At 46.9% G+C, this 21,552-nt stretch overlaps 2 protein-coding genes across 3 annotated transcripts in view; one reads left to right on the top strand and one right to left on the bottom strand.

Moving 5' to 3' along the window:
- LOC144099419 (cytochrome P450 3A14-like) overlaps positions 1 to 6,719 on the top strand; it is a 91,349-nt gene extending 84,630 nt beyond the window's left edge. For both annotated transcript variants that reach the window (XM_077632711.1, XM_077632710.1), the window contains 2 exons: positions 3,224 to 3,386; positions 6,095 to 6,719. In XM_077632711.1, coding sequence (XP_077488837.1) covers positions 3,224 to 3,386; positions 6,095 to 6,181 — 250 coding nt within the window. In that variant the 3' untranslated portion in view covers positions 6,182 to 6,719. The remainder of the gene's footprint in view (positions 1 to 3,223; positions 3,387 to 6,094) is intronic.
- An 11,954-nt stretch (positions 6,720 to 18,673) lies between these two features.
- On the bottom strand, positions 18,674 to 20,294 carry LOC144097346 (glycerophosphodiester phosphodiesterase 1-like). Its single transcript, XM_077630087.1, has one exon. The coding sequence runs from the start codon at positions 19,819 to 19,821 to the stop codon at positions 18,898 to 18,900; it is 924 nt and encodes a 307-aa protein (XP_077486213.1). The 5' UTR covers positions 19,822 to 20,294; the 3' UTR covers positions 18,674 to 18,897.
- Between the last annotated feature and the right edge of the window lie 1,258 nt (positions 20,295 to 21,552).

Genomic DNA, 21,552 nt, shown 5'->3' with positions numbered 1-21,552 from the left:
GTGCGAAATTTGTGCACAACTGTTTTCTTTGCTGCGCAAGGGGTGCCACGAATATGCTGCTAAAAAGGGCCCCCTTTGTGTCTGCTGGGCAGTGCAAAATTTTTGTGTCTGCTTTTCAACGCATGAAGCCCATAAGAACTTAGATGTTTCGCTTTTTAGGGCACAGATAGAATATTTTAAGATGCTGAGAATTTATCAGGGCTTCCTGCCATAAAAACACGAGAAATAATTGAAGACCATGTATTTATACATTGTGCAGAATGTCGCTAGCCAGGCGAGTGACATGTGAAGTGGAGGTCTAGAAAAGCTTTAAATGGCACTAAGTTCAGGAGCAGAAAAACATCGAAATGTTTCCAGTAACAGTACCACAAGAGTCATCGCAATTATAAAAAAACCACTCTCAGGTACCAACAGACGTGTCTTTCGGCTCGATTCTTTCCGCCGGCCGGTCTTGGACTTTATTAACTGGATGACTAAACTTCATGCTTTCTGTGGGCCGCTACCTAGTCATCGAAATCCGAAATTTGGGGAAATTTGGTAGCCCCGCCGCGGTGGCACAGTGGTTAGGGCGCTCGACTACTGATCCGGAGTTCCCGGGTTCGAGCCCGACCGCGGCTGCTGCGTTTTTATGGAGGAAAAACGGTGAGGCGCCCGTGTGCTATGCGATGTCAGTGCACGTTAAAGATCCCCAGGTGGTCGAAATTATTCCGGAGCCCTCCACTACGGCACCTCTCTCTTCTTTTCTTCTTTCACTCCCGCCTTTAACCCTTCTCTTACGGCGCGGTTCAGGTGTCCAACGATATATGAGACATATACCGCGCCATTTCCTTCTCCCCCAAAACCAATTATTAATTATTATTAGTAATTTGGTACAATTCCTACTAACTTAGCCATTAAAAAATGAAGACACCGGTACTTGAGTCTGTTGCAAAGTTTGAATCACGAAAATCTCGTTCGTCTTAGAATTTCAGCGAAAACGCCTCAACCACAGTCTGCTGCTCAGTTATATTATCATTAACCTAATTAAGCTGTGGTAGCTGTTGACCATGAGCTGTTGGAGTAGTGGGGCCTTGGCATCAAATTTGCCGATTCGGCGTTATTTAAAGTGAACTCACAGCACTAACACGCGGGCATTGACTTCTGCATGCCTTAATAGTGAATAGCTACTTCTAGCGAGGTAATGAAAGTTCTAAGCGTATCCATACACCCCTCCCCCCATCTTTCGATGCTTGACTCATAGTTTTATTTGTGCAACTGTTTTGCATAGTAGCCCAACGGTCACTTTCTGTCATGGCTACGAATAAACACTAGTAGGAAATTGGCTGTTTTCTATACAGAAGGAGGGGAGGAGGGGGGAGGAGGAGGTGGAAAGGCAGGGAGGTTAACCGGAAGAATAGCCGGTTTTCTACCCTGCACGAGGGGAAAAGGGTGAGGGGATAAATGATAGGAGAAAAGAGAGTAGCAGAAATTTGAAGTCACTATGCAAAGTCACAGCGTTTGGTAAAGTCACGACCTATCGTGCTGGCTAGACGTTCTCAGGAAGCGGAGCAGTGCCTTGGAGGCCTTCACAGCTGACAATCGTCGCGGCCAGTGGCCGAGAATCTTCATTTCCGTCACTGGGCGTGGATCTAGACGCTCCAGCGCACGGCAGAGAGACCGCCTTTTGGCGCTGTACGCAGGGCATTCACCAAGAATGTGGGCTATATTCTCGCCACACCGGCAGATGGCACATGCAGGGCTATCAGCCATACCGATTGAGAAAGAGTAATGCTTGGTGAAAGCTACACCTAGCCACAAGCGACACAGAAAAGTTTCTTCACGTCGTGGTAGGCCGGATGGATTCCACGATGGCTGAGATGGCGATGGGCTGCGGCGACGGCATAGCGCTCCTGTTTCTCATACAATTCTCCTTATAGAGTGCGGAGTAGCCACCATAAAGGAAACGATGTTTCTTTCGACAACTCTGTCGGGCTGCCCCTGTCCATTGCGCCGTAGCCTTTCTTGATGTGGCGTGTTTAACAGCAGAGCCGAAAACTCGAATTATATTACTGATGGCAGCATACGAGGCACGAGGCTTTAGCTACAGTAACAATGTTTCGAGACAAAAACCAGATCGGCGTCGCATGCTCTCAATTTTCGCCAAAAGGCATGCGCAGGTCTCTGTTTCGAAAGGTTAGGCTGCAACCAGCTCACAATGAGGTCCGCTACTGATGTCGGGCCTTTTCGCTCTTTCGAAGGAACAGAGAAAAGCTTAGTCAGCACAGGAAGCAGGCGACATACACGCTGCGGCTCAGACATACCCGGCGTTGCACTGCTTTACTAACATGTTTTTGCAGCCACGAGGCAGCGTTAATATTCCTTCAAAACTTAAGTGCAGAATGCTTAAAGATCGATGACTGATCGCAAGTGTGTCTTAGGATACTACAATTCTTCCCTTGAAATGGTTACGAAATCTGGGCACTTGGTGGATTTTCGTTGAAAAAAACGTGGAGTGCTATATCACATTGCATGTATTCATTTATTAAATGCGAAAACCAATTCGGCTATTTTTTGTTTCCAGGAGCAGCCGCACTCGACTGCCGTCTGAGAGAACATAAGTGATAAAGTTGGTCGACAAATACTCGTACCTTTGGTGCATTAGGCAACATGGGTGACCAAAGCAGCATTTTCTGGCAAATAACTTCTTTTAGCGTGTATGTCAACTCTTAATGCAATCTAATCGAGCGACAATGTCTTAGGTGTTGCTCAAAGTAGAAACAAATCCAGAGAAAAGAAGTAAATGAACGCAACAGCAACGGTTAATTTCAGTGGAACGCAATACACACAGCATATATTCAGTCCTCTAGATGTAAGCACTGCACATTTGGAATACAGCGTTTTGCGGTATTGATGTAGTTTCTTTTTCTGCTCTTTTGCCGCTGCGGTGGCTCAGTGGTTATGGCGCTCAGCTGCTGGCCCGAAAAACGTGGGTTCGGTCCCGGCCGCGGTGGTCTAATTCCAATGGAGACGAAATTCTAGAGGCCCGTGTGCTGTGTGATGTCAGTGCATGTTAAAGAACCCTAGGTGGTCGAAATTTTCGGAGCCCTTCACTTCGGCGTCTTTCATAGCCTGAGTCGCTTTGGGACGTTAAGCCCCTATAAAGCAAACCATACTCAACCAAACATATTTGTAATACAGCAGTTTGCGGTAGGTTCTTTAAAGCTCTTTTGTATTCAAATTCCAGGTTCGCTCCTGGAAACGAAGATCAACTGAACAATGCGGCATTCATGCCTTTCGGCATGGGACCACGGAACTGCGTTGGCAGAAGCTTGGCCATGCTAAAAGCGAAGCTAACTCTGGGCAAGCTTCTACAACGATATCGCTTGGAACTTGGCCCGTCGCAGATGGTGAGACCCTAATGCGTAGTTTTAAAATTTCCCATTCAACACGAACGTGGCCTCGTACACACTAAACACAGTACTGCTTTGCTAGCATAACTTTTGGGGCCATGAGACATTGCTGCTATTCCTTCAAAACTTGAGTGCAGTAGGCTTTAAGCTCGACTGATCGCGAGTCTCTCTTAGGATATTACAATTCTCTTGAAATGAACACGAACGTGGCCTCGTACACACTAAACACTGTACTGCTTTACTAACATTTTTTTTTGCGGCCATGCGACAGCGCTACTATTCCTTCAAAACCTCAGTGCAGAAGGCTTAAAGTTCGACTGATCGCAAGTGTGTCTTAGGATATAACAATTCTTTCCTTGAAACGAGTACGAAACCTGGGCACTTGGTGTATTTTTGTTTAAAAAAAGTGGAGTGCTATAGCTCATTCCGCAGCGCCGGATCAGTGGTCATGGCGCTAATCTGCTGATTTTCGATGGTGTTTAGTCTGCATAGATGATAGGCCATGATTAAAAAAGTGTAGAGGAGAGGATTTAAGTAAAGCCTGGTATTTTTTGGTGCAGTGCTTATATTTAAGCCATGATGATGTGTGATTGCTCTTGATGGCTTACCTGTATGATCGCTTTTTTATGTTGCTTAAGCGTCGAAGTCGCTTGTTAAACCATGGTGCCGAACTGCTTCTCCTAATTGTTATGGTGGGTATATACATATCAACAAGGGCGGAGAACACATTTTTGAACGCAATCTACTTTTGTTCAACTGTAAAGGACGAGAAGCTAGTAAGAAACACGCTAGTAAAGAGAGATAGTTAAGCATTCATTCCATCATAGTTAGCTTTGCTATAGTATATACTTTTCTTATTATTCACCTTCCTGCCTCTCTCTGAAGAAACAATGCTTCCAGTAAAGATGTCATGATCGGAGAGCCCATCAAGATAACTGATGTATGTTCAAATGTCAGGAATATTAAGGAGGATTAGATCAATTATGCTGGAGCGAGTGGCAGTGCGCCGTGTGGGTTGCATGATGTGTTGAGATGATGAAAAATCTAAACATGACTGAAGAAATGCGTCAGATTTTTCACTCGCCGCGAGAGATAGTGTTGCCCAATCAATATGGGGGTAATTAGTCACCAAATATTTGTAACGCACAATTCGGAAGCCGGTTGCACACTTCACTCAGAATGCGATAAAATTCGGCATCGAAAACACTGCCCGAATCCGGGGGCCGATGAAAAACACCAATAAGTAAGTCTGTAGTACTACATTTTAGCAAAGCCCATGCACATTCAAGAAGCGTAGTAATTATAATGGATACAAAGGATAAGTCATTTTTTATTGCCAACAGAACACCGCCGCCTCTGCGATTCGGCCTGTCGTACGTTGCCTGAGTAAAAAAATTTTCTCGTCAGGAACGTTGTTCGTGAGCCACGTTTCCGTGAGCGGGATTATTGATGCAGAGCAAGAGTCGATGAGCGAGGAAATAGAATCGGCTTTCTAGAGGATATTTCTGATATTTGTATAAAGGAAAAATAACGCGTTATCACGAGTATGCTTATCAAGTGGAGACAAGGAAGGGCTACTTTAATGTGGTAAGGCAGGTAGGTGATTGGGTCAGTCATCGGAACTTCCCGGGGTCCGAGCTTCTACTTGAGGCGCATCATTTCCTGAGGTTTCCAGACGAACTGCGTAGTTGGCGCTCGTGTCCCAGACGTAGAAATTATCGTTTATAAAAAGCTTGTTGAAGACAAGGCGGGGATGGTCACTCTCCTTCTTTATCGACTTCGGGAACTGCCAAAGTTTTTTTTCGACGCTTATCGCGCACAGGAAGCGATTAGTCACGCGCTATATTTATGTTGGTTTCCTTAAGCGTGTTGCCGCTGCTTAGCAAAGTGTCGTTTTCTGTTTCATTGTAGAATTTCGCTGTTATTGGTTGATTTTGATCAGTTGAATAGCAGCCGAAATGGTGGGCCCTCGCAATAGAATGGAATGAAACAGCTAGTTTATTTTGACAGAATTCACGAACCTCTGTGTCTTCCCACATTTCTGAACAGTCAGTATCGTTAACACCAAAGAACAATGTATTCGACCTTCTTGAACGGTTTTCCAGGTCATCAATTTTCTCTTGGAGTTTGCGAACATCGCTGTTGCAGGTTTCTGGAAGTGGCTTACTAGGCACAGGACAAGCTTGGTTTCCAGTTCATCGACACGTTTAGTTAGCGTATCTAAGTCAATTTTAAGGGTGGTATGCATTTTTAAAGCTTTAATAACAGATGCGAGAAGGCTTGCATTATTTGTCTCCAGACGATGGATTGCATTGCACACTGAGTCAAGCTGTTCCTCTTGCGCCTTCGACATCGGACCAGGGTTTGCCTTAATATCACTAGCTAAAAGCAAAAGGCGACACAAGTTCAATGCAACTGAAGGAAAGTGCTTGCAAAAATCGGGTAGCCACGACACTGCAACCAGACAGACATTGTTGTCGCGAAAAGCGTAGGCTTCGATATAACTAACCTGTACGAATGCGAATGGTGAGAACAACTTCCCAGCTGCGGTGACGTAGCCCGACGTGTCGAAGGTGTTGGAGCCATTTTCACTGCACGGATCAGCTGACATTATTGAAGTGGATCTATTGCATAGTAATAAGTACCAATAGCCAATAAACCCAACTCAACAGAATTATAAAATGAAAAAGCGATTTTTTTTTCAGGGTGAAATGAAGATAGCTTCTCGGGCGATGTTGTCAACGCCGGTCAGCGGACCATGGATTATTTTCCGTCGCCTGAAGAACCCGTAGTGCTGTCAGTAATTATGTGTCCTTTTTCGGTAGTTTTTCTTGAAGCACTTCCAAATGTGCCCGATTCAAGGCCACGACGCATTGGCCCTAATACACAATTTTACTCACTTTGTTTTTTAGACCTTTTACGACATAGTTAACGCATGCAACACAGATGCTATATGTACCGTAATGCACCGTTATTATTTTTTCTCTCGAGAGGTCGTTGAAATACGATGACCTGTCAGCTACTTCAAAGGCCTTGAGATAAGCGCCTCAATAACACCAACGTCTTCAGCAGAGTAGCGTTATGCAGCACAGCCGCCTGGAATCGGTTTCTACAGTAATTGGCGCAGACCACTATTTGCGGTTTGTGATGTTATGGCATCTTTAAAGCTGATTTTCATTGTAAATTGTCAAGGCCTTTGTTCATAGGATAATATTTTGGACTTGCTCTAGAAAAGCAATGAATTGTCTTCGGAACTGGTACGACACCTTGCAGCTCTTCCAAATGTTACTGACTAAATATTAAAAGAACAAATGAATGAATAAATCACTTTTTTTGCTCTTGTCTGAAATATAATCCTTGTCACTGCGTTCACACAACGGGTATTTCCGGGGGCGTAGCCAGGGGGTGGCTTATGGGGCTTCAGCCCCCCTTTGAATTTTTTTCATACTGTTATTCACCGCCGACCAAAACAACCAGCGGCGCTGAAAATCATCCTGCATTTTGTCTAAAATGTTGTTTTCACTCTCAAAAAGACATTTCGGTGCGAACATTGCGAACTAGGGCTGAATTTTCTGGCAGTTAACGCCCATGCGCCTGAAGTCACATAATGCAAGGAGCCCGATCCGAGCACAAAGTTTCAAGGGCGTTTCGATGACGAGCGGGCTCGTCGCGGCATCTAGCGGCAGAGGCGGAATCTACGGAGCGCATGGATTTTAATTCCGAAACTTTATGGATATAAATTTCTCATAAACTTTGTCCTTTACATAGCGAAGCAGCAAAACCATTGCAAGTAAAATTTTCTGTTCTTTCAGGACCATAAACGCGTAATTAGAAAAAAAATATGACTATTCATTACGCTTTAAAACCGCAAAAATTTTTGCCGCTTTTGCAAATGTTAGCATCATGATCAAATGTTAGCATCAAAGTTACCATGCGAATACGAAAATTACGAGGGCATCAATAACCAATTTGACCGACCTTGCTCTCTGAATGCTCGGCAAACACTGCGTTTCCCAACAAACACTCTTGGATATTGGGTAGTACAACTTGTAGCATCATCTGTGGCTTTATTTGGTCCATTTATTTCCTTTTTTAGCTACCTGCATTTGCTTCTTTTCTGAACCAGACCAATACCCTTCTTTAACTTTCTGTGCAGAATGATTGCTGGCGCTTTTCAGGCAGCTAAAATACACATTTTCGTATTGATTTCAGCAATCTGTTATTCTGTCCATATGGCGCTGTCGCGATCACAGCATGGCCCAAATACATATCAAGATTTCTGCGATCACAGTTTTATTCTTGCAGCATAGTCTGTCTTTCTATGCGTAAATGCTACTATCTGTGATTGCGCAACGTGTTTATTTGGCTTAGTTGACCTTATATATAGAGCAACTTCATCTTAGGTATATAGATTTATAAGGGAATATACGCATATTTAAATCTCTTCTTGCCACGTTTTGTGTGTACATGCAGTGAACTTCGTTCCCAGCGGCGCTTTTTTGCCCTTTTTCAATAATAATCGTAATAATATTAATAATAATAATAATTGGTTCTGGGGGAAAAAATGGCGCAGTATCTGTCTCCTATGTCGTTGGACACCTGAACCGCGCCTAAGGGAATAGAAAAAAGAGGGAGTGAAAGAAGAAATGAAGAAAGAGGTGCCGTAGTGGAGGGCTCCGGAATAATTTCGACCACCTGCGGTACTTTAACGTGCACTGACATCGCACAGCATACGGGCGCCTTAGCGTTTTGCCTCCATAAAAACGCAGCCGCCAAGGTCGGGTTCGCACCCGGGAACTGCGGAACAGTAGCATAGCGCCCTGGCCACTGAGCCACCGCGGCGGGTTCCTTTCTGAAGGTGTATCGTCACATCTGTGATATTCCTTTGTATTTTCGTGCTCTCCGTTGCGGCTATAATGGCGGGGAAATCACAATACTGGACCGGTGACAGGTGCGCCCACGCAATACCTTAAAACGGGTGATATTGTCACTGAGATTTTTTCCTGGAAATTGCACATGTACAAAATTGTAAACAAGGTTCTTGAATGACAATGATTCGTTAAAATATTTGTCTTCAACTTTATTATTCATATCAGCGACATGCACTACTTTGCCGGTTTCAAACTAATATGGTTCTAAAATTCATGATACATTACTTTACTTACTAAATAGACAAATAATATGGAAGCATTGATGTCAATTATTTCAGCCACAGTTTTGGGGACATACGGACATAATATTTTATGAATAATACATATTTTACTTGTCAGGGGACTGCGTAGCGTTCAAGAATTTGTTTGCAGCATCTCATACTCAATAACATTGGCAATGGCAATGCAGTTATGATTAATGTATTTGATCCTTCTACAAATTTTATGAGGAGCAGGCCGCGCTGCAACATGAGCCCCCCTCGAACAAAATTTCTGGCGGCGCCACAGGGCACTTCGGCTGCAGGTAGGAGCGCAATGACAACACTGACGCTGTAGCAGCCGTCTTGGAGGCCGCTTGGTGTTTGGGTAAACCGGCTATGAAATTTGCCGTGCAGTACTTTCTCAGAAGAAATAAACTCAGACTTGTCATCTATCACAAAACTATAACGCTATTAAGTTGTATTGCTATCTCTGCACATGTGCAAAAAAACTCTTTGAAAGGTATTGGGAGTGGGCGTTGGACGTTACCAGGAATGCTTCGAAAACCAAAGTTGCATATTTACATTCACTGGCAAAAGCGTCACAGGCGGGTGCCGATAGTATGGTGACAAAATACACCGAACATTTTCCGGTCGTGCAGCGGGCTGCAGCACAGGAAGGATGTAATACATTGATGTTGACATTGACGTTTGTATAGAGCTAGGAATTTCCAGCATAATCAAAATTTTGTAGCTGGTGTCACTTACCAACTTTAGAAAAAAGTGGCTTCAATGTAGTTAATCAGGTAGGACTTGCGAATGCACTTGGGGCAACACCGCCGCAAAGTTATTCGTATGCAAGATCTTATCGTCAGCCGCTAACGGTAGCCGCGCGCGGTAAGGGGGAGAGGGGAGGTGAGCGGTTCCGTGCATTAACAGAGCAGCTGCGCATGGCCTCTGCAGCTGAATGAACTGCACCGGCAACACTTTCCCATTAAATGCATCACAATACTAAAGCCGTAACGCAGATGATGACCATAATCTCTGGGGATGCAATGGAAATCAACCCCCCCCCCCTCCCACCCCTCCCACCAGAAAGCTGCTGCCATATCGCTCAGCTGACAACTGTAAAAGGATCATGCGCAGTGACAACAAACAAGTACAAACCAACATCGCAGATTACATCCTCGAGGTCGCCCCTTCATGGAGGCCACCTGGGGCCAAAGTGTGCTAAAGACTACAAAAGAGCCTAATAAAGTTTATTCCTCCTTATTCCTCGCACAGCGAAGAATTTGTAGGGCGTAGGCAAGCTTTGGAACCAAGATGTTGCGGACTTGTGGCCAAGCAAACACAGTAACCGACCAGCCCAGGCCTGTGTTTGTGATTTCGTTGAAAAGGTTTGGGAATTCCAGTGGGCTCCATTCTCGCAAACCTCTTTCCGAGGGACCCCGACATACTGAATGGCGCTACAGTCCCAGCTTATGTCACAAAACTGACTTGGCTTGTTACCCCAATGACCCAAGTAAAAATTGTTTGGATTTATCTAAATCAAAAGCCGCACCTGATACCTCGCAAAACTGTCCAGTCAGATAAAAAGCATCAAGTACATTCTTTTTCTTAGGATAAAGAAACCCGCCGTCATCAGCATAGGGTATTATCTTGGTTTCACATTTTGAGCTAGACAGAAAGCACTCATAGGTAAGCTGTTAATAATACTGAGCACGAGGGACTTAATATATAGGGTGAACAAAAGTGGCAATAACAGGTATCCTTGGCAAACAGATCAATTTAGTTGTGCTACTTTGACCTCATCCTGCTACATATACAAAGCATTTGCCCAGCAGCGTAGTAAATGGAATAGTGGAGGAGTGTTTGTTATATTATCCAAAGGACGCTGCAGTATTCACTGATGCCTACCAGAAAAGGAAGGCGCCACTATTGGCATTTATTTATTACGGATTAGAGGCATTCATTTCGCACCGCCGCTACACACATATTCACTGATGACCTCCTTGCGATATAGTTGGCCTTAATCAGATGCGTTGCAATTTATTCAACCTCATTCTCCTTGCCGTCAGCCTCTCTGTTTTGAAACCATTCGAAGGCTCGAGGGATGTCTTCCTGAGCCATTCCAAACGGCTTTTTCACTTCCCCAAAGGTTAAAGAGGCGCGATTTCACTGCTACCTGGAAATTGGGGCATTATATATAATGAAATTGCTGATTTTTAAATCAATGTCTGCAATTTGCTGTCGCGTTGTCTCGTTTATTCCAAACACAATGCAATTCACAATCACGTTTTTAACTTTTCCTTCATCTCAACTCTTTGAGCAGTAAGCCCCTGCTTATTATATCGGATCTTCAGCATTTTGCATTCTCTCGTTTACGCAGCTCACAACAATGCGAGATGTTCATGATTCTCTTGCGCTGCAGGATACAAACACAAAGCCATATTTATTGCGATCGGGGTTCTTTGCACCCAACCTTTGTGGCTCATGGGGTGAAACTGAACCACTTGATCACTTCCTCTCCTGCTGGTGGTCTGCTTGTCAGCGAAGGAATTATTTGCAGATCCTTTTCGTTCGATTCCTGTCCTCCTATCTTTTGTTGCAAGCGTCAAGGATCATGTGCTGAAAGAAGTGTGTGAACCTTTCCATGATTATATGATAGCGTCAGAGAGATTCATTTGTTAATTATAAGTTACACAATTACATTACTTTTTAAGCGAGGTTTTATCCAATGTCTGCCATCTTGACTGTGGAAACATGTATCACCTGTTTGAGGTTTTAACGCACCGTGGCTAGTCCCCTACCGTGGGTATATATGAGTAATTTCGCCAGAAGGCAGCAATGACATTTAACGCACTCCAGCATGCCGACTTCACACGCATTTATTCTGAGGAACATGAAACTACACTAAAGGGGCTGCTCCTCGAGTTCGGAAAAATCAATTCCTTATCAGAAGAGCATTGAGCTTCCCAGGTGTAGTACTGAGTCATTGTCGTTCACATATGTGTCTCTGATAGCTATCACTTCTAATCTGCTGTGCCTACCGTGCATCTTGCTGATGAAATCCACCGGAAGGCCTATGATGCAAAGGAGCGTGCTAAATCCCTGTGTCAGGTCAGTGCACAAAGAGTAAAGCTGCATAGAAAATAGTAACGATTGAAAATGATCGGGTAAGGCTAGCCTGAATGAGCTGTTCGGCGAAGTATTGGGCATCAAATGGGATGTTTTTGGACCTGTGAGGATTCAAATGATGTTCAGTGGGTTGATTACTACTCACGCCTTTGGCCATAGAGGCCTTCCTCACTTATGAGGACATCGAGTGCGTGAGTTGTACCTCTTTTTTCGAGTGAAAACACAGCGCGGAACATTCGCGATTATTCAGTTTTAAGGATAAGATAGCAGCAGTGAAAGTAAATGCACACTAGATACAAGACACAAATCGAAGGCTGTGTAGGTCTATAGATGAGTCACGATGACAAGGAGGTGCAGGAGATCTATGATTATGTCAAGACTTTAAAGAAAGTAGAACAATAGGACACTGTAATTACGAAACGCAGGAAGAAGCATTGCAGAACTGTCATTTGAAATCTAGGACCTAAATTTGAGGACCAAGAGAGGCTCTAGGACAATAATAAACATTGCGGTCCGCTTTGTGAGCACTACATCGGTCATATCGAGCATTAGCATTGCTAGCAGGATGTCACGTGTTATTTTTTTCATATTTCGCGTACCCATTTTGTTTCAACGCTGAAAAAACTTTCCTGAAGCAGAAATCAAAATCATGACAATGAGAATTACAGCGAGCGATGCACTGGTGAGGAATGGTGCCGCAACTCGGTGTGCTTAGGAATTCTGAATAGGACTAAGCAGGGAGACGAGTGGTGCGGGGGAGATTGAGATGCAGGGTGGATTTTGGTCATGAAATGTCACGCACGGAGGTCACCTATCAATGCAGGGCGCTCGTCCGGCGAGACAGGCGGAATGAGGGAAATAGGAGGAGCGGAGAACAATTAGCAGGATGGCGTGCCGCGGCAAGGCAAGACTCCGCTTGCGAGGCTTTTATCTTGAGTTTCGACCCCTGACGACACCACCGCGTACAATGACTTACACTGTGGCAAGCCAAACTATCCAGAATTTCGTCACTTCACCATCGTTGCTTTTCCATGCGCCTCGCAATCTCGCATCGTTTCATGGGGACAAGTGGGGAGACATTGAGGACTGGTTGACCAGCTACGACCAGGTCGCTGCGTTTATTCTGTGGTACAAGGACCGCAGGCTACGGAATGTCTATTTTGCCCTGGAAGACGCCGCCAAGACGTGGTTTTGAAACCACGAGTCAGGCATAACCACCTGGTGAGATTTCTGAAGACACTTGCTCGACGCCTTCGGCAGTAACGAACGGAAGGAGCGAGCAGGAATTGTGTGGCAGTCCCGAGCACAGGGGCCAAATGAGAGCGTCTCTATCTCGTACAAGACGCGGCTCTTCAACCGCACAGGTCCTTCCATGTCTGAAGCGAAGAACATACGTCACCTTATGAGAGGGGTGCAAGAGAAATTTTTCGCAGGACTTGTACGCGACACTTCTAGCACTGTGGTCGATTTTGGTCGGGGGGCGAGAAGCATGGAGCGCGCTTTGCAGCAGAGGCTCTTGCGCTACAGCCGTCCTACGAAGATAACCGCTATGGACACCCACATGTCACTGCATGGCATAGAGAGTGAAGCCAGCGCCTGCTCTAAAATATAGGAGCAACTCTTGAGGCCGTCCATGAGCTTGTCAGGAGCATTGTGCACGAAGAGCTAGAGAAGCTTCGCCTTGTGGAATAACACTCGGGTGTCGGAGCCATTTTGGATGTCGTGCGTGTCGAAGTCCGTCGAGCGGTGCAGGCAATGCCCTGTCACCAGCCGCCACCTGCGCCGTATGTCATGACATACAGCGAAGAGTTATGCTGCTCTCCGCCAGCACCAGCGGCGTTTTGCTTCCCTCCTCCTCCCACACCGCATCAACGCTTCTCGACTTCGCCTGCTCTCTCTGACGCACGAACACCCGTCAGCAAAACACACGCGTGGCGCACATCGAACTACCGGCCCCTGTGTTTCCGCTGTGGTGAAGCCGGCTGCATACTGCGCCACCAACCATATCGTTGGATGGGCCGGCGGAAGTTTTCACCACACGCACCCCGGCAACGCTATGGTGAACGACCCCATGACATCAACTAATTCCTGGTGGCCAGTGTCCCCCCTGCGCCCTCGCCACATTGCCAGTCCAGGTGCAGTCACCTTGTGGGTTCTCTACCTCTGGCCGCTCTCTGTCCATCCGGCTGTCCTCTAGTCCACGCTGAGAAAAACTGAGGACGGCGACCTCTGCGGGTAGGGCCGCCGTCGGTCCGCAATTCGTACATCCTCCGATCACCGACTTAACCCTTCAACCCGAGCTTCCTCCACCCACTTCAACCGCCTTCCGACGCACAGAACAGCCTCTGTTCGGCGCCTCATTTCGACGAACATCGCGACCCTCCAGTGCGACTCCTTCCGACCCACGTTGCAGAAAGTGAGCTTGTTTCCGCCGAAATACCGGTGGTCGCGGTCAATCACCATGTGACTGCCCTCACAGATCAAGGAGCCGATTTCTCTGTTAGGAGTAGTTTAGGTTTAGGTTGCTGAAGGTATACCGTCCCAAAGCGACTCAGGCTATGAGGGACGCCGTAGTGGAGGGCTCCGCGGCCGTGCTGGCACTTGGTACGGAACACAAAGAAAAGAGCACAAAGAAAATAGGGCGTGAAAATCTGCTTCATCAGAGAAATGCGAAAGCATTGCGATTGTTGCTGCTGCTGTATGTGACTACAACACCACTTCGGAAATTTTTGCATACGACCAGCTGCGACACTTCATCATCATCATCATCATAATTTATTTTCTCTTAAAGGCCCCAATGGGGCATTGCATAAGGGGGGGGGGGCATTACATAAGGGGGTTTTTAGAGGAAAGGAAACGGTAAAGTAACTGTCTCACATATCTCGGTGGACACAGGAACTGCGCCGTAAGGTAGGGATGAGGGAGGGAGTAAAAGAAGAAAGGAAGAAAGAGGTGCCGGAGTGTAGGGCTCCGTAATAATTTCGACCGCCTGGGGATTTCTTAACGGGCACTGACATCGCACCGCACACGGGTGCCTTTTGCATTTTGCCTCCATTGAAACGCGGCCGTCGCGATCGGGTTTGAACCCGGGTTCTCCCTCTCAGTAGAAGAGCGCCTTACCACTCTGCCACCGCGACGGACAACTTCCGGTGACCGCTTTTCCTTCGCATGAGCCATATAATGCTTTCGCAATATTGCGGGCAGCTGGCGGCCATGTTATGATGCCGCTCGGCGCCTGCTCCGCAAGGATAGAGATTTGCGCTATCAGCTTCACTGGCCTCTTGACTGTGCTCGCTCAGTAGTCCAACCTGCTGAGCCAACAAGTCTGCATCGCTCGGGGCATCGTCGCCCTGGGCAACCAGTGAACTCTGATTCCAGTAACGAACTTTACTGCCGAATGCAGCCCCTTGCCGAAAAATACAGCCATAGTATATTCGATCTAACTAGTGAGCCCGCCGCCCACTGCGCATTGTCAACGTACAGGGGCACTACTACAGGAAGACCCAGTTAAACAATTATGGCCGACTTGAATCTTGATTTGAACACTGACAAGCAACGCCGCCTGCAAACCATCCTTAACTCTTTTCATGAATGCTTTGTGACCACCTCTGAGGTCAGGCTGACGTCGATAACGACAAAACGGAGGTTCATGTACACAGGCGACATACAGAGGTCTACTGTGCACTGCGTAGACTATAGAACAAAGCCGAGCTGGGTTCGATCTGAGCGCGCTCTCTGAAATTCGAATTGTTTCGCAAGAATCGTCTGGATTATCGACGGATGGGTGTTTTGATTATTTTGGTATGGTGTCTTGTTTTGCCTCATGAACTTGGGCAAAATGCTAATTTTTGAAATTTCAAATTTCAATAAATTTTACCGTGTTCCTATTCAGCTAGCCTTTTCATATCTGGTGAGTGTGATGGTAGGAGGGCAGCAAATAATTGGGTCGTATTTCTTTTCTTATATTTGTGAACAAGATATAACAGCGACGGTTCGGAGCTTTCTGCAGCATTCTGCGCCATTCCCTGTAAAGACAGCAACTCCCTTGGAATACCACTGAAGAACAACATTAGCTGGAACAAACATACTGGCAACGTGTGGATTTCTTCCTTCCTTCCTCAGCATTTATTTCCAGAGACGAACAAAATAAAGCGCCTTCAAACGTTAGACAGTTCGCGTTTACAACCATTAATAAACCGAAACATGAGTTTACGTGCACTGTCTGGGATTTCAAAGAAAGTAACCTTAAAGCGTTGAAAACCATTCAACATAAATCTGTTAGGTTGATGTTTTCTAAATACTTGTCCATCTCACCAACAATTCTCATGTTTCAACACGGCGTACAGTCCCTGAGAAATCAGGACAAAATCGAAAGGCTGAATTTTCTGTTTTTACTGCGCCGGCTTCACCGCGCACCGGACGGCGGCTCGCTGCTGCAGTGTATGCGCTCGCACCCGCGCTCACGAATGGGCGCGGCGCTGCTCGTGTATGAGCAAATGACACAAGGGCCACCCCCCCCCCCCCCCCCTACGGCTCCTGCGCGACCTGGCCTGCTGCCTCGGACGTACAGCGAGAGATCGTAGGCATTGCGGGAAAGCGGAGCACACCCCTCTGTGCTGTGCAGCAGCTGGGCAGAGCCGTCATACAGAGGAGCTCTAGGACCATCTTCTCGTGTACACCGACGGCTCAGTGGCCCGCGACAGCTGCTCCCTAGCAGCGGCAGCTACCATTCCCGCCCTGCGATTGCACAGCCAGCAACACGAAACTTTCCAGGGCTCCTCCACCACGGCGGAGTTGATGGGGATCCGGCTCGAGCTGGACCTGCTGCTCACCCTCGGCCCTCCGCCGCCCAGGAGTGCTCTGCTGTGCGACTTCCGCGCCGCCCTCAGCCGCCTGCAGTCTAACGGCCGCGGTACCCCACTAGTGCGGGAAATTCGCTCGCGCATCGAGTGCCTCGCGCAGAGAGGATGTGCCGTGCGTGCACAGTGGGTGCCCGGTCACTGCGGCATCGCCGGCAATGAAGAAGCTGACGACCTCTCGACCGCTGCACACAAACTACCTGCCAGAGATCTGCCCCTTATGCTGGAGGACGTGCGTGTGCCCATCCACGACCATCTCCGAAAGCAGCACCCCGACCCACGCATCGCAGGAAGTGAGCGCATTGACAGTATCACCGGCTGTCGCGCACTTACACGGTCACAACGTGTAATGATGCTCCGCGCGCGCATTGCCTGCGTGTGGCCTGGGGAACGACGGGTGCGTCACGGAATCGCGACGAGTGATGTGTGTGACGGATGTGGTGCAGTGGAAACACTAGAACACCTGCTCCTGCAATGTGCCGCGTTCGCCGATGCTCGTCGCGATATGCTCGCAGCCTATAGGGCGCAGGGCATACTACCAGACTCCATCAAGACGCTATTGTGGCCGCAGGGCAGTGCGCGCACTCGTGAGCGAACTTTGGTGAGCCTCTGTGCATTCCTCAAACACACGGGCTTGACGTCCCGTCTGTTCTCCGTCAGGTAGTTACACGCAGTGACCGAACGCTCCGCGAGTTCTACCTTGAACGATTAATAACTGGACGCCCCACTCCATTTGTACCAACACAGTTCTGTGCGCGTGTATGATTTAATTCCTCTAAAATGAACTAATCACGCGCACAACCTGGACACATTTCTTATTGTGTAAATAGTTTGTATATATTACTTCTCCCCCTATCCTCTCTTTCTGTCCCCTCACCTATTTCACTTCATTCCTCCATTCTGCCTGCTATCCTTTATTTCCGCTGCCCCAGCTCAGCTGCTTCAGTATCGATGGCAGATGCCGGGCTAGCAAAAATCTTTTCCTTCCTTTTTACTATTATTTTAATAAAAAACCACTACCACCATCACTGCGCCATTGCAAGTTTTTATGGCTCCTGATTTTATTGGATAGCGCTAACGCCCATGTGAGCAAGAATTAGGAACACAGAATCGGTAGCTCCCGACTTTGCAAATAGAAACGAGTTTTTAAATATAACATGAAATGTGGAACAAGCTACCACAGTATAATTTAGAAGCGCTAATGCTTTAGAGATACGGTTTTTTTCATTAGTGGCCTACCTTGTACTTTTTTTGGTCTCCTGCCGGAGCTCTTCAGTGGGACTGCAGTTTGTAGCAATAAAAAAAGGAAACAAATAAATAAATAATAATAAATAAATAAATGTGATTTGAAGGAACCAGTGGAGATGAGCTCGAATGTAGTGTACAGTGCTAGCGGCGGATGCCGTGTCGAATTCCTCTCTGCCTGTGTCTTGCTTGCTCAAACTTCAATGTTTCCTGAAAAAAGTTGCAGAAATGGCGAACTTTCTCTCATTCCTGTGATTATATTGTTTATAAATGCTGCAGTCCTGCTGAGGATTTTAGGAGGTTAGGATAACACCATAGCCTCCTCTTGAAAAATAGAAGAGGCTATGATAAAACGGACACTCGTTTATAATTAAACAGAACAGGATAATACAGGCAAGATTACCAATGCTTAACATTTTGGTAGGCAAGCACAGAGAACGTATTTCTAAAGAATACGGGGAACGAACGTTGACAATGATAATTTCTCAACTTGGCCAATAGTTAGGAGATTTAATTAATCTAGTTGGGGAATTAATGAATATTTAAAAGTTTTTACGCCTCCTAAAATAAATTAATGCGCGATTATATCTGTCTAGTAACGTAACCATTAGAAAGAAATATTGGCGAGAAGTCTGTCTTGCAGTGATTTTAATGAAAAAAAGGAACCGTAATCATGGCACACATCATCTTGGGGTAAATGTGGAAAGCTCAATTTGGTTATGAAGTGTGTCACTGAAGTTTGTTATTTACTTTATAAACGTGACAGTTGTTTTTTTTTTGCACCATTTATATCTTGCTGAGGCGACGTTTACTGAAAGGGTCCATAATACAACATGCATGGCATAGTATCATCCGAACTGGCTTTGCATGAGAGTAGGCGGACAGGACCAGAAAGGCTCCATGGCTTCCTGAGAGATAACTAATTTTTATTTGAATATTTCTGGAGTTTATGCAACTGAGCAGCCGTCCAACTTTCCCAAGCTTCCGGGCATCGAAGGAAAATAAACTTTGAAAAATTTTTCAAGTTAATAGAAATATCCGAATTTGTATGTTATGAGCTTCGCATTAGGAAAAATAATGAAACACAACCGAGAAGGAAGGAAGCTGACAGCTGTAAACGGCATGCCTAGGCCGTGCATTAGAGGTCCGTAATGATGGCCACTCGGAGCACTTTGCGCAGGAAGTCGTTCTGTTTCGAGCTGCTGGATGTACACGCAATCACATGTATGCCCTGGTCACGCCACGCGCGCACGTAGTCGGCACTCAACGAATCCCTGTTCACCAGCACGGCCAAAACACCGGTCGCGTAAGACGTGAAGCCGCAGTGAAAAGCGCTATCCGCAATCCAGTCGAGCGCCTGCGCAATCCAGTGCTTGACGGGCGACTCGAAGCGGGCCTTAAGGTTCTCCTCGTCCGAGTACGCGTAGAAGCCGGGCCGCCAGGTCAATGCGGTCACAATGTTCGGATTTCGGAGTCGGAGTCCGTAGATCAGCTCGGGGGAAGGGGAGGCGACGAGCGCGAGGTGGTAGAGCGAGGGATTCTCGTAGAACAAGCGGTTCAGGCGCACGGCGGAGCGGAGACCGAGTTCTTTCACGTGGATGATGAGTCGTAGGCCGAGCCGCAGACATTCTTGGACAGCCTCGTCGATAGTCGGTACGCGCTCCCCTCGGTAGCATTTCGCGAGTGGATGCTTGCTGGCGGCGTCGAGTTGTCTCAGGTGTACGAAAGTCGTGCTCGTCAGCTTACCCACCCCGTTCGTGGTCCGCTCCAAACTGTCGTCATGCAAGAGAACGCCTACCTCATCGCTCGTGAAGGATAGTTCCAAGTGCACACCGGACGTGTTGCACCGCTTGGCCTCGCGGATGCCAGCCAGGGTATTTTCCGGTGCTTCGCGCCTTCCGCCACGATGGGCGAAGACTGGTGGCAGCGACCCGTCGCTCCCGTTTCGCCCACCGAGTATGACTTCCTTGGCTCGGGCATCGCTGAGGCGTGGCCGGAGAGCCTTCAGTACCAGGTTGCAGATCAGAGCCATGGCGAACACCGTCAAGTACCACGGCGCCATTAACGGCGCAAGGAACGCGCCGGTAATAAGCCGAGGATATAGACATCACCCACTGTCCGCGGAACATCTAGTGGCGGCTACCATCACCACAGCAGCTTCCTCGAATGGCTTTGTTGCTGGGCCTAAGAGCCAAGATTGCAGCAGCAAATAGTGAATCTTCTTCTTTCTTCCGTCACACCGCATGGCGCATATTAGCGGTCCGTCAACACCATGAATAATGACACTCGAATTCCAAAGAAAAAGGTTGAGAAGAGGTCGAGAAACTAAAAAATTCAACGTTAAACAGGCCTTGGTTTTCTAGGGGATTGAGCGATCGGCTAATGAGGCCAACATGTCCTCTTCTCACGTTGTTTGAACGCACATGGCTTCCACCACTAAAGCGAAGTTCCCAGCGGAAGAGCATTTTTCATATCCCTACCCAAGGCACATACGGGATCTTTTCCCTGTTTCCCGCGCGTCCGCTCGGCGCAGGGCATCCGCATGAATGTATACTCCTAGGGAACCACCGGTGCTCATTTTCGCCATTCAGAACTAAGACGACGACATTTGCTTTCAGGTGACATTCCTTACAACTCTGAAATACGAAGCCTGAGATCCAAGTTTTGCACTGCCTGGGATATGAAATTCCCAAATACTGTTGCCAGGCACAAAAGTTTTATTTTAGGCAGACACTAAACTCCTCCTTACCACACAAGCGGCCAAATCTCTCCTTCAGAACAGAAATTGAGTCTTGCACCCTAAGGTCATCATCATCAGGAGCATGACTACTCCCACTGCTAGGCAAATGCCTTTCTCAAGCAAAGGTGGCCGCCGTCTAAAACTGGCTTCATCAAACATATTTTCGAGTTTTAAGGGTTAACCTTAAATATGGTACGCCTAACATATGCGCGAAGCCAATGCGGCTACTAACGTAATGCATTCTTTCAAAAACGCTGAATACTGCAGGAGACTCTCTGGCGTGGACTGACAACTATTAAAGAGGGCGTTAAAAGTTACGACACCCCCGTGCACTGCTGGCTCGCTTCACAAACCTTTTGGGAGATCCGTTTGGACACGCCTCATCCGTGATGTATAAGGATACGCCAATAAAGTCGTGCCTGGGACTGGACGCGGGCACGGAATTCTTATAATTGTTGTTGAGAATGATTAAGAGCAAGAGAGAAGGCACAGATCAATAAACGCAGGCGGGGTTGAGGGGAAGATTTTTAGCATCGTCTCCGCGCATTGACGAGCCATCATAACGAAGCCAATTACATGATATCAAGAAGTTTGTTTTGGTAGGCGGTGCCTGGAGAGCTTTTAGATGTTTCATGAAAAGCAAAAGACACGGCACACAGGAAACACGGCGGAATATTTATCACCAGTTCAATTGCAAGTTCATCGATCTTTGAGGGTGAAGCTGAGGGATGAAAAAAAAACAAGCGATAACGTTTGAGCTTACTCACAAAACACGAGAAAACAACACTCCTTGCCCTCTCATATCCACGCACATTTCACGTGCAAAAGTTTAGCAAAATCGGCGTCAACCTTTTTCCTACACACATCTGGGAACGCTTTGAAAGCAGAACATACTGCACTTATTCAGAAAAGATTAGTTGAAGCTTAAAGCTCTATGTTCACACTTCTGAGAAGCACATGACTTATCTCAGCGTTACAGCATTAACATTCAAGCCACAAACCTCAGTCCTTGTAATCAAAAACTGCTAATAACGCATTGGGTACGTCTTGCCG

Source organism: Amblyomma americanum, chromosome 7 (genome assembly GCF_052857255.1).
Source record: "Amblyomma americanum isolate KBUSLIRL-KWMA chromosome 7, ASM5285725v1, whole genome shotgun sequence".
Taxonomy (NCBI): domain Eukaryota; kingdom Metazoa; phylum Arthropoda; class Arachnida; order Ixodida; family Ixodidae; genus Amblyomma; species Amblyomma americanum.
The sequence above is the reverse complement of the archived record's forward strand: the minus strand, read 5'-3'. Positions and strand labels throughout refer to the sequence as shown.

Coding starts and splice junctions, on each gene's coding strand:
- LOC144097346 (XM_077630087.1), bottom strand. CDS start 19,821: ATGGCGCCGTGGTACTTGACGGTGTTCGCCATGGCTCTGATCTGCAAC.